General features: G+C 41.9%; 1 protein-coding gene and 1 pseudogene across 6 annotated transcripts in view; both read right to left on the bottom strand.

The window, feature by feature from the left end:
- The window catches only part of LOC138750000 (small G protein signaling modulator 2-like), a 291,864-nt gene that overhangs the window by 193,167 nt on the left and 80,411 nt on the right, over nt 1-18,286 (bottom strand). For all 6 annotated transcript variants that reach the window (XM_069912145.1, XM_069912144.1, XM_069912143.1 and 3 more), the window contains exons 3-4: nt 5,630-5,792; nt 1,847-2,005 (exon numbers count right to left, since the gene is read on the bottom strand). In XM_069912145.1, coding sequence (XP_069768246.1) covers nt 1,847-2,005; nt 5,630-5,792 — 322 coding nt within the window. The remainder of the gene's footprint in view (nt 1-1,846; nt 2,006-5,629; nt 5,793-18,286) is intronic.
- LOC138749827 (ferritin heavy chain pseudogene) lies at nt 6,762-7,300 on the bottom strand (annotated as a pseudogene).

Genomic DNA, 18,286 nt, shown 5'->3' with positions numbered 1-18,286 from the left:
GTGTTTATTATTACATCCATAACAAAATCCGGCCTGGAATATTATTAAGAATAAGAATTAGTGATTGTAATATGCATTTCTGAATTATAAACCTAAAGGTGATCTGGTTAACATAGTGGTTAGCGCAACACTATTCCAGCGCCAGTGACTCGGGTTTGAATCTGGTGCTGACTGTAAGGAGTTTGGACATTCTCCCCGTGTCTGTGTGGGTTTTCCCTCCACCCTCCAAAGCTTGCAAGGTTGCAGGTTAATTTGGGTGGAATTGGGCGGCACAGGTTTAAATGGCTGGAATCAACTTGTACGGTGCTGTAAATAAAATTTAAATGTGGTCATTTGGTCTCTACATTATACTAGCCTGAATATATTTACAATATATTTGGTCTATGTTTGTGGCCACAAATCCAATTTCAGTTAAGTCCCACAGGCTGGACTTCAAGGAGAGGGCGGCTAAAAAAAAATCCGAGGTCAATTGTGACGTGCTTTCTGGAGGTTGGTATCAGCAATGCCATTAATAACAGGCGAACAACCTATCATTTGGATATCTTGATGTCTTAGCACAAGGGGGAAAGGCCTGAAAGAGGTACAAGTAAATTAAACAAAATATTTTTGGTTTCAGACTAGTGAGTTAAAACAGAAATTTATTCTCCACAAGGTAATTATGCATTATTCTCAGTAGAACACTAGTCGTGACAACCAGGTTCAGAGAGGAGGATGGTGATGGAGGCTCGTACAATAGGGGCATTAAAAAGATTCTTAAATAGGCACACGATTGTCAGAAAGATAGAGGGTTATGGTGTGAGGTAGGTAAAATTAGACGGCCGTAGAGTAGGTTTACGTAGGTCAGTACAATATAGTACTGTAATGTAATGTTCTTTGCTATTTGAAATTACCTTTTTGGACCCACAGATATAATAAGTGAATGTGAAAAATATTTGGATGTGATGAGATGGAGATGACCAAACATTCCACAGGAAAGAGTATTGGGGCAGGATCCACTACATGCCATAAATGAGGAGAGATGGATGAACATTCAAGAATTCTACTTGGCCAACCCGAGGGCAACAGAGATGGAAAAATTATTCTTTTTGAGATTCAACTGCATGGTTAGCATAGCGGCTAGTGCCCCGCTGTTACATCGGCAGCAACCCAGGTTCAAATCCAGTGCTGTCTGTACGGAGTTTGTACGTTCTCCCCGTGTCTGTGTGGGTTTCCTCTGGGTGTCCCAGTTTCCTCCCACCCTTCAAATTTATAATTACTACTGACAACTTTTTTCTCCTAATTCTATTTTTAGTTCAACTCACATGTCAATTCCTTTTGGCTTGAAAATCATCAAAGACCCAACAAATTTGGCAGTGGTTTGAAATTAAACCAAAACCTTAATGACAGATCATGAGGACACGCTGGATATTTTTCTCTCGCCCCCATTTTCTGATTGGTCTGTGTGGATTGTGTTTTTCAGTCTGAACGATAACCGTCTTGAAATAATTGCTGTCACCCCAACTCGATCCAAAACTCCTCAGTCTTGTTTTTAAGCAGACGTCAAGACATGGATCCAGATAACAATTTAATTACTTGGATTAAGAGTATAGCATTTGCAAAATACTCTTAATTGAACCTCAATTGATTGATGCAAAACAGATGCCCAAATCTTAAGACTATTTGTGCAGTTAATTAACAGGTGTGGAGGTTTCAGTCATATAATGTGGCAAAATTGAACCACACAGTAGGCCTTTGATGTAATTACTCTTTGAGGGGGACGATTTTCTTGGCCTGGATCCACTTTGACCACAGCTGTTACAGGCACACACAGGATGCCTCAATTACTATCCTCGAATTTATATCCTACCTGGAATTATCAACAATGAACTGAACAATTTTATCCAGGACCTTCTCGAACAAGGCTGTGCGAACCCAAATGTGCTTGATAGCTTGAGGAGTCAGGGTTGGGGCCTTGGATATCGACCCCTGCCTCTTCAAAGATTCCTGTCCATTTGAGGGATTTTTCCTGCCATGCACATGAAAGTTTAAACTTTAAGTGAAATCAGTATCCTGATTGAACATGCTGTTCTTTACTTGTGCACAACAGTTAAAACATTGTCCTATTAATGCAAGAGAGCCTGAGGTAGAAAAATATCAAAAACTGTAATGTCCCGTGGCCTTGAGTACAGAGGAGACCAGGATCTAAGGGGAATTTAGACTTAGAACATTTGAACAATACTTGAGCTGAACCATGTCTGAAGTAAGTCATGTTTCGAGGTACCATGCCATGAAAAATATTTCCTGACTATGGAAGGAGTCATGTGCAAATTTCAGGAGATTAATTGAGCTCCAAAGATTTATTATACAAAGTATACCAAACACACTAGGTTTATAATCTCTAAACATAGAAGGTTATAGGGTTAGTTTAATTGAAGGATAAATGAGCATTGATTGGAAGAGGCTCTGATAGCTCAATGGTTATAGCACTGATCCTTGCTGGGGCCTCATTTCTGTGAGGGGCATTGGACAAAGTAGCGTCTCTCTTACAGTAGACAAAGTTGAAGAATTTCATGTACATTATAAATGTAGCATTACATGACAACAATGGAACATTTACGTTTACAAATCCAGCAGTTTTATTTCCAATGGTGGTTAGCCAATAATAGACACCCACATTACTGTTTCAAACTATATGATGAATGGTAATTAAATGGTTTATTTTCCCAGCGTGTGCCAACAGTTTGATTGCAGCAGGAATTAAAAATGCATATTGAAATCCTGGATGATGCCACACAAGGCCAAGAAATAACAGATACAATTTATACATTTGATTATATATTCATGCTGGCTTCGTCATGTGCTAGTTGAAGGTTTTTTCACTGCAACACGCTCTATAACTATGCTCTTGCTCTTCTTCCTTGTATGACTATGGATGTTAGAGCTGACTAGCTAGTGGTTCTCAACCTTTTTCTTTCCACTCACACACCACTTTAAGTAATCCCTGTGCCATCGGTGTCCTGTGATTAGTAAGGGATCGCTTAAGGTGGTATGTGAGGGGGAAGGGAAGGTTGAGAATCACTGTTCTAGACCCAATTGTTACTGAAATACTTTCCTTGAGAAAAATTGTCATTGGCCCTTTTCCTTCAGAGTTCTGAAACCGTGCACATAACGAGCCAATGAGGTACGATTAAAACGATTCAAACTTTTTCTTCTCACTCACAGACCGCTTTAAGCAATCCCTCACTAATCACAGAGCACCTATGGCATCGGGAATACTTAAAGTGGTCTGTGAGTGGAAAGATAAAGGTTGAGAACCACTGAGCTAGATATTTCTCACTGTACACTGCAACAGTAAACTTGAACTTAAATATTTACCAGGCCTAAATTTGCTTGTTATTTGCACCACTGTCTAGTCTTTTTTTCGAATATTTTATTTTTAATTTTCAGAACCACTTCTCTGCACTAACTGTGCTGCCCTAAGGGGGTGATGTCGGAGCTAAGTGTTTTTTTTACACAGAGGGTGCCTGGAATGGATTGGTGGAGGTGGGGGTGATGGAGGCTGGTACTAGAGGGGCATTCAAGACTCTTTGAGAAAAATAAAAGGTTATGGGTGTGAGGTAGGGAAGGAATAGATTGTTATGGAGTAGGTTTATATAGGTCGGCACAACATCGTGGGCTGAAAGGCTTTTACTGCGCTGTAACAACCGTAGTAAGATGGATAGAAAGAGAAAGCTAAATGATCATTCTAATTGCTACTCTTCCATGTGCTTTGAATCCCCATTTGTGTAATCCAGGTCTTTGTTCTCACCTCTGCTCTGTAAATATGGACGAAGAGCACACATTTCTCTCCCTTCCCAACATGCAATATTCAAATACCACCGCTAGTGAAATAACAAAAATCACCTGCTCTAGTCTCTAAGGGAAAAGCAGCATTGCAGTTGTGTTACTAGTACGAGGTCCAGAACCAGGATCGAAAGACTAGAGTTCGGATACCGCCATGGCAGCTGAGGAATTTACATTCAATTAAATCAATGAAGACTCGTAAGGCCAATACAGTGAAACACTGATAATCTAACATCCACCTGCTTGGAGATCTCAAAGATTTGGCATCTGACTCACTTCCTCTGTAATGTACTGTCTCCTCAGATCCCCTGACTCCTACACAATGTTTAACCTCATCGACGTGTTTTAAAAAAAGCCAAGATATCAAGTGCGTTGGGTGGTATCAGAATTAGAACTGATAGCACGGAAAATCTCCCAATCCAGCAGTTGGGTGTGTAGGAGTACTGGAGCTTTACTCTATCAATAGTTTTGACCATGACAACCTTCCCCACTCCTCCTGTAACTTCCTTGTCCACTTCTCCCTCCCCATCATTCGTCCCCTTGGCACCTATCCCTGTGACCGCAGGAGATGCTCCACTTGCAGCCACACCTCCTCCATCACCACCATTCAGGGCCCCAAACAGTCCTTCCAAGCGAAGCAACACTTCACTTGCAAATTTGCAGGTGTCATCTACTACATTCGTTGCTCCCATGGTGGACTCCTCTACGTCGGGGAGACTGGGCGCAGACTGGGAAATCGCTTTGTTGAGCACCTCGGCTCTGTCCACTGCAATAGTGTGGATCTTCCAATGGTCACCCATTTCAATTCCATGACCCATTCCCTTGCTGACATGTCTGTCCATAGTCTCATGCACTGGCAGTCTGAGACTGCCCGCAAATTGGAGGAACAACAACTCACCTTCCGCCTGGGCACCCTCCAACCGGACGGCATTAACATCAACTTCTTCGGTTTCTGTTAAAACTATCCCTCCCCCCTCCCACCCGCTTTGATCCCCATATCGCCTTTGCCCCAGCTTTGTCTCTTTCTTTCTCTCTGTCTCCTTGCACAGAGCCAAAATCAATTCTCACCTTTCCTCTTTCACAACCAATTAACATCTTTTGGCAGTTGGTCTGGACTCCTCCCCCCTTCCATTCTTCCTGTTCTTTGCTTATACCTTCATGGGCTCGGGTGCGAAAAGTCAATAATATATTTTTACCCCCTATGGACGCTGCAAGACTGGCTGAGTTCCTCCCGCATTTCTGCGTGTGTTTTTACAACCCTGTTAAACCATTTGCTTTGTCATTGTGGAAATCTGCCTTCCTCATACAATGTGGCCCCAATGTCATTGCACAGTGATATGGTTGACTTTAGACCATTCCCAAGCATCACGCTCATCAATGATCCACAACACCCAGGATATACTCTTCTCACTGCTGCTATCAGGAAAGAGGTACAGGTGCCACAAGACTCAGGTTCAGGAACAGTTGCTACCCCTCCACCATTAGGCTCCTGAACAACAGACTCAATCAGCGACTTATTTAAGGAAAAGTCCTTAAATAATGTACTTTGCACATTATTTATTACTGAATATTTTGGGTTTTTTCTGTATTGCACTGTCACTATTTCTCTCTTTTGTATATGTACCTTTTATCTTGAGTACGCTTTAGTTTCCAATAAGTAGAAATTCTGCTGCGTGCCCTCAGAGAAAAGAATCTCAGGGTTCTATGTGATGTCATGTGTGTACTCTGACAATTAATCTGAATATGTTAAAAAGTCCAAAAATTAAGATGAGCCTGAGCTTGTATGGAATCTCAGGCTCCCACTTACTTGCTATCCACTTGTTGCTGTATTTCCTGAACCTTTGCGCAAAGCTCTCCTGCTACTGGGTAGGTTTTGCCGATCTTTGTGAAGAGAGCAGCCACTTTATCGCTCCGCAGAAAGCCAGCAGCCCGACGTTTCAGCATGTAGAGCAGGCAGGCCTCAATGACGGCTAGAATGAGAAGAAAGAGCTGGTCAGTATTGGGGCGATGGGGTCCCTTCCTCAGGAAATTGAAGGCTGCGTTTTGCAATACATAAGCGTGCTGGTGAAACCTTAGCAGGTCACACAGCATCCGGAGGAAATAAAGGGTAACAGGCATTTTGGGCCTGGGTCAGGTATGAGCAAAAATAGATAGACACCTAACAAAAAGGTGGGGGGAGGGCACAACTCCTTATATTCCTCACCCTCCAAACGGACAGCATTAATATTGGCTTCTCCAATTTCTGTAAGAGGTGCTTCAGGCAATTTCTGCCGATGGCAAATCTGTCTGCCTTATGGGCAATTTCATGTAATATGCCACTTTTTTGTTTTGCTGTACATGACAATAAATTGAATCTTGCTTTTAATGAGTCCACCCTTCACAATTTAAACAATTTTCTACAAACACAAAATCTTATGCATCTTTTTTCCAGGAACAAGCTGAAGGCTTCCTGATCGTGTTGGAGGTATGGATCTGGAGCTCAGGTTGCCGATGAAGTTATTAACAGGGGGCCGGCTGTCTGGCTGCAGAGGCTGCGGGAGGTGAATCCACGGACACATAGTGTCTCTGAAAGGACTGTCTTTTGCTTCTCTTCTTCCTGCTTTAGGGGCACTGGGCTCATGGCAACTCTTTTTTTGCATTATGTAAGTCAAAGTATATCATGAATGTTACATTTATAATGACAATTAAAACTTGACAATAAAAGGAACGTTGGAACCTTAGTACTTACTATTTTTTTAACTTTTGCCAACTTTTACTTAGTAACAGATCCTCAGTTGTGCCAGTTTACATGTTTTTCCTTCTTTTAATAGAAACCAGGTACAAAGTTTGTTTCACATTTGATTTACTTCTTCCACTTAATTCACAAACAATCAACACCATTTAAAATTGACGTCACTGAAACAGATTCACAATTGGGGAAAAGATAATCTAGAGAAAATGGAATGGTTAGCACACTGATTTCCTGAGGTGTGCTGTCCTAGCTGCTCTCTCCTAGTGTATGCTTGTCAAACAGATACTCGGCCATGCCGGACTGAGGAGCGCCCATGCGGGTCAGATTGGTGATCATGTCTCCAAGCTTCTTTGTGGCCTCGACCTGCTCATGCAGGTAGTGAGTCTCCAGGAAGTCACACATATGAGGGTCATTCTTGTCAGAAGCAAGTTTGTGGAGATCCAGGAGAGACTGGTTGACGGTCTTTTCCAGGTGCAGGGCGCACTGCAAGGCGCCCCACTCGTCCCGGTCAGGTTTCGAAACATCCTGGAGAATCACACGCCCCCCACTCTGGTTCTGAAACTTGATCAGTGGGACTGATCCAGGAAGAACTTGGCGAAGTTCTTCAACGCCACATCATCCCGATCAAAGTAAGCCGACATGGACAGGTAGATGTAGGAAGCATAAAGCTCCATGTTGATCTGCCGGTTAACGCTGGCTTCGCAATCCAGGTGGTAATTCTGGCGCACTTGGGAAGTCATCTTCTGCACTGGCTTCGACACAAAACAAATCAAAAAAGAGATGAAAGTCTTTCTTGAAGGCGAGGTTTGGGGGGTTCTATTCTGTTCAAACACTGTTGAAGCAAGAACACAACTAGTACTTACTAAAAGGTATCATTGAAAAGTGTTCCAAAGCACTCTTGCAAGATGATTTCCAACTCCTTTATGGCTTCTTCCTTGTAAAGTATATTTAAGAATTGGGATCATCCTAAAGTAAATTGGACATTTTTCCACTCTTGCCATGTGATTTAAACTGGAATTTAGCATAAAGTGGACTGATATACAGGTCAGTTTCTAAACAAACCTGAGTGATTACAGATACGTCCGAGAACAGATCTGTCATTTATTCCCCTGCAACTCACTCTCTTCCCTGTTCAAGAACTCCTATCTCCACCCCAACCACCTTTGATGCTCTGAGAGAATTTACAATGGCCAATTAACCTGCCAGCTTGTCCCAGAGATGTGGGAGGAAACTGAGGACTTGAGCGAAAGCTTCACACGCACAAGTGAAATGTGGAATGTCCACACAGGCAGCACCTGAAGCCAGAGTCCAAGCCTACAAATTAATTCCTGAGTCTTTCTTGCAGTTCCTCAGTTCAAAGCCAAGTACTAAATAGTCATTCTGAAGGTGATCTCTCTTCATCCACTTAATGTTGCTGTCATTTCATATGTTAGATTAACCTTTTTAATATTAAAAAAATCAAATTACAGGACCAAATGAACTCCTGTTAATCAACCAATCTTGTATTCACATCTCTAAATTCTGTAATTAGTATTTTATGAATCCAGGTGGCTTTGCAAAGACAAATGTCTTTTTTCAGAGATGTGGTGACAAACTGACCAAGTCTCAATTGTTACAAAGAGCAGCAAATCACCTGAATATAATGACATTCTCTTTTCTAAATCCAAATTGGCAGCTATTTATCCTGAAATAGAGGACAAATGCAATAGGTGGAAAGGTCCGTTCCCCCCCCCACCCCCCCCAATCTTGCCACCTCAATCTCATGATTTATCAGTGCCTCCAAATACAAGAAAGGGTTCTGAAGCGGAGTCAAAATTAATTTGCAACCCTGCTCATTGAGTCTAACTTCCGACAACTGCCCGACAACTCCCCAAATTCCCTTATTAACCAAGCGTCCAATCTTGTTCCACTGGAAGTCTGACAGGGGTCCTTCTATTACACAATGGATTAAGGGCATCAGTTTCTTTATTAAACTGTAGAAAATCAAATACACATTAAGACAGTCCACTGGAAAATTTGTCCATAAATGGCAGCCCTAAACGTGTTATTTCTCTGAATTATGAGTGCTTTCGGAATAAATGTCTAACTGCGAGACGGTTGTACCAGTACAATTGGTAATATACCAATGATACTGTCAGCAAAGATGCCAAGATGGTCAGGGTGGGGGAGAAATGGATGTGTATCTGAGGGTGGATGTGAACATTTAAGTGTATGCATTTTGATTTTTCTGTTAAAAAGGGGTAATGTGAAAGAAGTTATTTTTAATGCTTTATAAATATATTTTGGAAAGACAAAGCAGAGAACTCTTACTAACACTAATGGCCCTATTGCTTATTCCCAATGTCCTAATTTCCCTCACTTCAAAATTGGCAGCCATCAGCTAAGTCCCATCTTGGTCATTCTCCTCTTAAACCTTTCTCCCACTCCCCTTAGTGCCTCTAAAAATAATCAATTCTTCATTTAAACCTTGGACAACCTCATGCTTCAGAAGTAAATATTCTATTCCAATTGAGAGCTGGAATTGTGTTTAAAAACCAAATATTAAAAAAGAGCTTGGAATTCTTCTGGTTTAACAACACTTCAAGATCAATAGCAGTTGAAACTCTTCTCCAATATCCTGCGGTCCTTCAACCGCCCATACAAAGGCATATTTTGAATCTGTCATACTAATTAATTCATTCAAACCAAGTTCTAAGATCTATAATTAACTGAGATCTGTGCTAATCGGAAGCCAATTAAGATCACAAGATATAGGAGCAGCAGTACGCCCATTGGCCTATTGAGTCAGCTCCGCCATTCTAATCATGAGCTGATCCATCCACCCACTCAGCACCACTCCCCAGCTTTCTCCCCGTAACCCTTGATGCCCCGACTAATCAAATACTAACTCAACATTTCCAATCTCAGCCGAGTATTTCCGACTTACAGAAATTTTGGGACATTTACCTGACATTTTGGGACATTACCTGACATTTACCTGACCTGGGGAGTGTCTATATTTTAAAAGAACAATTCTCCTGCTCTGAGCAAAATGATAATTTCTGTGGTGTGGCACCAGTCAGGTCTCAAGGGAACTTCAACCTAGACCAGAAAAAGGACAATACTAATGTTAGTGGCTGAAGTCACCTCTCAGAAGCATAAATTTGTTGATACTGGGATAAATCTCTGATGTAGCTTGATTAATAGCACTTCCCTTTGAATAAGAAGCTTGTGAGTTTATATCCCAGTACAGAGAACCAAATGCAATAATCTTGCCAGATGCAGGTTTTTGTGATAGGGTTAGCATGGCTAACCTCGTGGTTAACCTTACGCTATTACAAGCGCCAGCGACCTGGGTTTGACTCTGGCGCCCCCTGTCGGGAGTTTGTACGTGCACGTGGGTTTTCCTCTGCTACTCCAGTTTCCTCCCATCCTCCAAAAACATATGAGGTTGTAGATTAATTTGGGTGTAATTGGATGGCACACTTGGTTTAAATGGCCAGCATTATATTTACGGTGCTGTAAATAATTTTCTTTTTTAGAAACTGACCCTTCGGCCCAACTTGCCACGCCGAGGTGACATCCTGAGTTAGTCCGATACGTCCGCATTTGATGCATATCCTTCTTAACATCTATCCATGTACAAGTCAAAATGTCTTCTAAATGTGATAATTGTGCCCAACTCCAGCACGCCCTCATGCCTTATACCAACCACAGGTGTGGAAAAACTTGCCTCTCCAGTTCCCTTTAAATCTTTCCCCTCTCACCTTAATCCTTTGCTCTCTAATTAGTCCCCTTTTCGTGTGCTCCCTTTAAACTCACTGAGTTCCCTGGAAATTTCATTATATGTTGTGTAACAACTAAAAAAAAGTGAATTAAAAGTAGAATAACATCCAATTGCAATTCGCCTGTCTTCACAATCGCTCCACAGCAGACACAATGTCACTGGCTCTCCGCTCAGCTCGAGATCACCTCAAAAACAGCAACTCAAACAGACAGATGTTCTTCATCGACTACAGCTCAGCCTTCATTATTCCCTCAGAGCTAGTTATCAAGCTCCAAACCCTGGCCCTCTGCATACCCCACTGCAACTGGATCACTGACCTCCTCATCACGTCCATATTCAGTACGAATTGGAAACCACGTCTCCTCCTACTGAAAATCAACACAGATACATGCTTAGCCCACTGCTCTACTCACCCTACACCCATGACTGTGTAGTTAGACACAATTCAAATGCTATCTACAAATTTGCCAATGACACCATGGTTGTCGGTAGAATCACAGGCAGCAGTGAGGCAGTGTACAGGAGGAAGATAGATCAGCTCATTGATTGGTGTCACAACAATAACCTTGCACACAATGTTAGCAAAACCAAGGAGATGATTGAGGACTTCAGGAGGAAGTCAGGAGAACACAAACCAGTCCTCATCGAGGACTCAGTAGTGGAGAGGGTCAAGAAATTCAAATTCCTGGGTGTCAGTATCTCTGAGGATCTGCCCTGGAGTCTCCATGTCGATGCAATCACGAAGAAGGCTCACCAGCAGCTATACCTTGTGAGGAGTTTGAGGAGATTTAGTACGTCACCCAAGACTCTCAAAAACTACAGGGGCACCATGGAGAGTTGCATCACTGTCTGGTATGGAGGTGCCAACGCTCAGGACAAGAAAAAATTCCAGAGGGTTGTTAACTCAGCCTGTGACATCACAGGTATCAGACTGCACTCCATTGAGGACATCTACATGAGTCAGTGTCCTAAAAAAACCCCAGCTTCTATCCTCAAAGACCCCCACCACCCAGGTGGCAAATAAAGCATTCAAGCATTAAATCTCCCCAGTTGCTCTGTAATAACATTACACCTCTTGTGTATTTTAGTGGTAGTGAAAGATTTACAATAAAACTACAGAGATTTTATTCCAAAGTTAGATTTCAAGCACCTGAATGATGATCATTCTATATTGCCACCAGATAACAGGCGAGACCTCAGCACTTAAATTCACTCTTCACTCTGCTACCATCAGCAAAAAGGCATAAGGAGTCTGAAGTTGAGGACCCGGCGGCACAGGAAGAGCTTCTTCCCTGCTGCCATCAGATTCCTGAATGATCAATTAACCTGCGAGGGAGTCCTAATCAGAGTGACCCATAGTCACCATACATTAACTAAAGGACTCACGAGATTGCCTTGTGACTTGCGGTCACAAGCTTGTGTAAATACTGTAGATAGATTACGCTATTTTGTGTAAATATCTTGAAAGTCGAAGTAAAGAGCATGGTGTTTTGGGAAACCTCTGTGTCTGTTGTTTCATTACTCTGGGTAACCAAGAGTGGGAGTTCGGTTCCTCTTTTAACATTTCTGGCCACGGTGACAACATAACCAGACACTGCCTTATTTTGACTTTTTTCTTTTTATTGCAATATTTTTATTTAAGATGGCGAACCTGCTGCAAAATGATGAATTTTGTGGCATGTTCATGACACTAAATTCTGATTCTGAACAGTCCAGAAAATCTGATAATCTGAGCATGCCTGGTGCTTGTGGAGATTGTGAGCAAGGGACATCTACCACAACAATCATTAGGACTTCACGTCATTGCTGTGGTACATCCTGAAAAGGTTGTGCTGGATAAATGCAAGTCAATCGTAAAAGAAACAGCTAGATTTATTCCACAGACCAGCAGCTCTTCCTTGCTCATTGGGCTACTTTTTAAATGCAGTGCAGGTTTCTGGTCTTGCCCTTCGTTCCTTATTCCTGCTCTGTGAGTGGAATTATCTGTACACTCTCCTTCAGGTCTGAGCTGGTGATCTCGCTGTCAAATGACCTGTGCAGGCCTCTTAATGAAATCTTCCCCCTGTCCACAGGAAAGCAACCCCAGTCTAGACAGTCCCTCTTCAAAATAGTTTGTAGGATGTGACAATATCCTTTCCAATCTTCTCTCTTTAACTTCCACTTCCAGATTATATTTCATGCTTCCTGTAATGTGCTGCCGAGAAACATACACACATCTCCAAGCTGTGGCCTAAATTTATTGAAGCACCAAGACATTACAATGAGACCATACATTAGAGTTACTGTTGTACATCTATAATTAAATTTAAGTGCCGAGGTCTCGCCTGTTCTCTGGTGGCAATATAGAAATGATCATCATTCAGGGGCTTGAAATCTAATTTTGGAATAAAATCTCTGTAGTTTTATTGCAAATCTTTCAATACCACTAAAATACACAAGAGGTGTAATGTTATTATAGAGCAACTGGGGAGATTTAATGCTTGAATGCTTTATTTTCCAGCTGTTGCATGGTTTAGGGTACAGGCTTGGAGTGAGAATAATCCAATATCAAGGCAGCACTGTGCAAATGGCCTGCAAGTCATTTCACAGTTAATTTCTCTGCTTTGCTCATTCTTTCATTTCTCTTAAATAAAGAACATTTTATTAACACTGACAAAGAGGTTCAGAGCCACGGTCAGTGAGAATGCTCTCAATCCTGGGCTTGATAATCACAGTGGAATATGCTTATCCAAGAAAGAGTGTGTGTTTCTGATGCTCTGCACGGGCCACAGATCCTTATGGATTTGCAGAATTTGTTCCAAGTCTATCCTATCTAGCACATTTGTAAGGCATTGGAATGATTCTGTAACCATAACAATGTCAGGCTGTGGAACCATACCTCCCAAAGTACACACCACTGCCCATTAATTTGTAAGAAGTTCTTTTTGAGGTCAGATGAGCTGGCTTGGCCACAAGTCATCTCAAGTCTAACGTGACTTGGCCACATTAGAATTCGATGCCGAGGTGTCCATGGAGGCTTAAGCCTGTGCAGCAGAGACTAGTTTTCCACTGGTGGTCACTGTTGGAAAGTGGATGCCCCAGATTAAAAGATTTCATCAAATGGAGAGGAGGCAAGTCATCCCCTGTAACTGTCCAGCATCATTTGGTTGGGAAGATGATTATTATTTTATCTTTCTTTTCCATTTCTTCATCTTGTCTTCATAGTTCACGTGGCCGGCCCAAAAAAAATATCACCAGCGCAGATGTAAACATAACATTTTTCAATTAACAAAAGAAGTGACAGTAAATGATACGATAGAAAATAGATTTCCTTCCTTATTTGCCTTCCCTGTCTTTACAGAATGTATTGCGTTCCTTGCAGTTATGTGGTTCCAAAAAGCAGTCTCATCAAGCCTCAGCAATGACTGGGGTGCGCTGCAGCAGTGCCAGATCTTGTCCTTGGGTGAGTCATAAGGGCGGTATAGTTGGTGCAGTGATTAGCGTAATGCCTTTACAGCACCAGCGATCAGGACCGGGGTTCGAATCCAGCGCTGTCTGTGAGGAGTTTGTACGTTCTCCCTGTGTCTGCGTGGGTTTCCCCAGGGGCTCCGGTTTCCTCCCACCCTTCAAAATGTACCAGGGGTATAGGTTAATTGGATGTAAATTGGGCGACACGGACTTAAAATGGGCTAGTCCAGCTCTTTATATTGAACCAACTCTAGTATTCTGGGATGTGATCAGGTTTATAATGCACAATTACCAAGGACAAGTACAGGTAGTACTAACAGGTTCCGAATTCTCAGTGAATGGTTTCACTGTAAAAGCCTAGTCGCTCAAACCAGTTTATATGGGTTGGGTCAGATATCAGATCAATTTGAAGACTTGGCTTGGGTCAGGTTTGGATAAGTCATCATTGCATGGGGTTTTAATTCTAAACCTGAACAGGTCTCAACACATTTCCATCAGGACAGCTGAAATTGCCAAGATGTGATCAGTGCCAATATTAGGGGGTGATCCATTCAGCAACTGATCTCTGAAATCAGGAGGTTGCTTCTCATTTTGCTCTCTTCCTTCACATCGAACAATTCAACACTTAAAAACGTGAAAGGCAATAATTTATGAAATTGGCATAGCTAAATGCCAACTAAATGGTTAATGGCACGGTTAACATGGTGATTAGCACCAATGTTATTACAGTGCCAGGGACCCGATTTCAAATCTTTCGCTGTCTGTGTCAGTTTAGACATTTTGCCTGGTGTTGTTCGAGTTCGTGTGGGTCTATAGGTTAAGAACCAGACCAAAGTGCAGGTACAAAGCACACACTTATTTCAGGGATGGAACTGAAACAACAGGGTCGATACGTCAAATAAACTTCTACACATACACAGTATGCAGGGGGTAAATATACACTTTCAGATGACGAGGGGGAAACCGACATAAACTGGGGAAGTTACAAAAGCTTATACACTCAACAATTAGATCAAGGTGATATACGTGTCCCCACCCCTTGACCGGTATGGACACAGCTCTGCTACCTAGCCTCGAGACTCACCTCAACCCAGTACAGGAGGTGATACTTACATGCCTCGAGGAGTCCAAAGAGGCAGAACAAAGCAGCACATGGTCCTTTATCGTTCTGGGGGGCAAAGCTGGGGGGCCAATTGTAAGGGTCAGTGTGGGCCCCATTGGTTGCTGTGGCCAATGACTCGAAGCCAAGTGCAAGGGCTCAGCAGGGGTGAACTGAGGTGATTCACCTGGGCCAATTGTAAAGGTCACCTTGATATGGCTTGGGGCGAGTCCGTGTCCTTGATTGGCAGGTAGTGTGTCCTCCGAACTGGGACGCAGCAGCGCCACCCGGTGGTGGACACTGCCTCTCCATTACAGCCTCTGGTTTCCTCCTACCTTTCAAAATGTAAGGAGGTATAGGTTGATTTGGGTGTAATTGGGCGTAATAGGGTTAAATGGCCAGAATCAGCTTCTGCTGTGTTGTGAATAAAAATTTAAAAGAGAAGAAAAGAAAAAATTTACGGATGCTGGAAATCTGAATGAAAATGTCAGAAGAAATCAGACAGGCAGCTTCTATGGAGAAAGAAGCAGGATCAATGATTCCAAGTCAACAATCCCTTTATTAGACCCAATGAGTGAGGTCATCCATCACTCTGTCAAGACAAATTTTGCATTTAGTGATCTGATCAAGGGAAAAGGATCAGAGTTGTAGCCTTCCATTTTTAAATGAAATCAACTGAAGAAAGATTCTAAGTAATATCTAAAAATCACGTCATTTTAAATCTGCTTCTATTCCTTCACTAAAAGCTAATGGAATTTATTTCGTCATTAAGATTATTACATTGACAACCAATGTTTCTTTTCTTTGCTCTTTTTTTTCATCATCTTTAAGACTCATAAAATTTAATCACTGACAAATTACACCACTTAAGCAAACTGTTTGCTTCATATTCCACATGGTTCCTCTCATTCCAACACAAGACTTCCTGACATTACAGAACAGTATGGCAGCTGCATAGCATCAGTCCAGAAGTCAAAACAAAGGATCATTAGAACAGCCGAGAGGATCACTGAGGTCTTATTTTCATCTATAAATGATATTTACTGGGAGCATTGTCTAAATAGGGCTCAAGGAATCATGGAAGACCCTTTTATCCAGTGCACAGAGTCCAACCCACTACCAACAACAGGGGCATCTAAATCAGGACCACCAGCCTGGGGAATAGTTCCTTCCCGCAGGCTGTGAGACTGATGAACAGTATCATGTAGCCGTCCCTAATATTTATTTTGAATATTTACGTGATCTTTACACACTGTGGATTGTGTGTTTTTGTGCCTGCACCATGGTCTGGAGAGATGCTGCTTCATTGGTTTGTACCTATACAATCAGAAGATAGCAAGCTTGAATTTGGGGAGTGGTGAAGGATGGAGGGCTGGGAGGGCTCAAACTGCCCAAAAATGTGAGGTCACTTGTACATCTCCCATTGTTATTTGGGCTGAGTTTGCGGCATGGTTTGCATAAGTCATTCCTGTCAGGAAAATGTGAAAGGCTTCTGTCAGTAGTAATTAGTCAAGTCAATGGATTTCAACCTCATGACTAACACCTTTTTTGCAATATGTTAAACGAAGCAGCCAGGCAATGAATAATTTAATTTCCAATCAACGCTATTTTTAGAGCATTTTTTGGTTAGCACATTTGCATTAAATTCCTACTAAATCTTAAATTTAATGTGGAAGAGCTAGAAATTAAATGCAAACACAGTACCAAGAATAGCATGGAGTAAATTAAATATTAGAGAATGTAATAAGAATAAAACTTTTCATTAATGGGCTGATACCAAACTTTCTGTCTGTCAAATTTCCTTCTGACTGCCATAGACTTGTGGCTTTGGAGTAAATTAAGTCAGATAGGCTTCTAACAGGAGTTTATTACAGATTGTACAGCAGATATAAATGCCAGTTACTACACTTAACCGAGGGCATTCAGAACAGAAGCATTTCATTTTCTTTCACAGATATTTACAAGCCAGATACCCCTCCTGAATGAGGTCAGAGGTATCCAATAACCAAGAACACCCTTTACAGTATAAGGGATAATTATGCCAAAAGAGGTGCCAATCCTAATGAACCATAATGGAAATTTGACTCTAGTTTCACCCAGCTTTCAATTCATGTCATGTCTGATGTGGTCAATCGTTAACACTCAATGCCCTGAAGGCAAATTAGTCATCTTTACAAAGTTATTGGCTTGTATGATTTAGCAATCTATTTTCAACGTCTTTTGCCCACTCACTGTGTTTACAATAGAATGCAGGCTCAATTTTAAGGAAAAATTAGACGGGTACATGGATGGGAGGGGTGTGGAGGGATATGGACTGTTTTCTGTGCTGTGATATTCTATGGAGTTAGAAAAGAATGATCCATTGGAAAAGTTGTGAACTGCTGTGAAGGAAATTGGACAGACATGAAAAAAAATGAGATCATTCGGGGTGGGGGTCGGGGGGGTGGAGGGATGCAGAAAAATTGAGGAAAGAGAAAGAGAGAAATAGAAATCCCTAAGCAACTGTAAAGTCAGGCAATTTTAAGCTGGCATATTGACTGTTGTCCAGTTGGGGGTTTCAACTGATAGATACGGAACATCAAGTGCTGAGAGCGCAATGAACAGGAAGACCTCATTTCTGCACATTAAGGAGAATGAATGGAATGGTTGCTAGGTAACAGCATTTTAACAAGCACGAGCATTTTCATGTTTTGCCAAAGGGATTGAAGTACTTACAAGTTGACAGTATTTTAATCATAAGATTTTATTGTTGCATAGATACATCCTTTTAAATCCAGAAGCCCTTGCTGTAAATCTATTTTTGAAAAGCTTTCTTCCAACTTTGAGCCACAAAACCATAGTGACATTAAAAAAATTAAAAGCAGTCAATTATCCATAGCAAACTCCTGCAAACAGTAACAAGAAATGAGCTGGATTTTTTTGTATGAAGTGAAGATTAAAAATCAAGCAGGAACCCCTCCTCCTCCTTGAAATATCACCTTGGCATTTATCACCTCAGTTAAGAGGAGATGGAGCCGTGATTTTAAGATAAGGCCATGGTGATACAGCAGTGACTATGGGCTTCTCCCGGGTGCTCCGTTTTCCTTCCACATTCCCGAGATGCTGGTCAGTAGGTTGGTTGGTTAATGTAAATTGCTCTAGTGCAGGTGGATGGAAGGATCCAGGAGAGTTCGCAGGCAGGTTACGTGGCAATGTCAGGATTTCTCTGAGAGCTAGTGTAGAATTAATGGGCTGAATGTCCTCTCACGTTGTAGGATAAATATTTCACTTGAAGAGTGCCGGAGTTATTGTGCTGGAGTGAGATTTTGAGCCATTTAACTGGTAAATCAAGTGAAAGGGTGAGTGCAGGGTTACCATGGGAATAAACTGTAAATGGGGTCATCTGCTTAATGGGTTCAGTGATGAAGGGAGTGACCAGCAG

This window comes from Narcine bancroftii, chromosome 14, assembly GCF_036971445.1.
Source record: "Narcine bancroftii isolate sNarBan1 chromosome 14, sNarBan1.hap1, whole genome shotgun sequence".
Taxonomy (NCBI): domain Eukaryota; kingdom Metazoa; phylum Chordata; class Chondrichthyes; order Torpediniformes; family Narcinidae; genus Narcine; species Narcine bancroftii.
The sequence above is the reverse complement of the archived record's forward strand: the minus strand, read 5'-3'. Positions and strand labels throughout refer to the sequence as shown.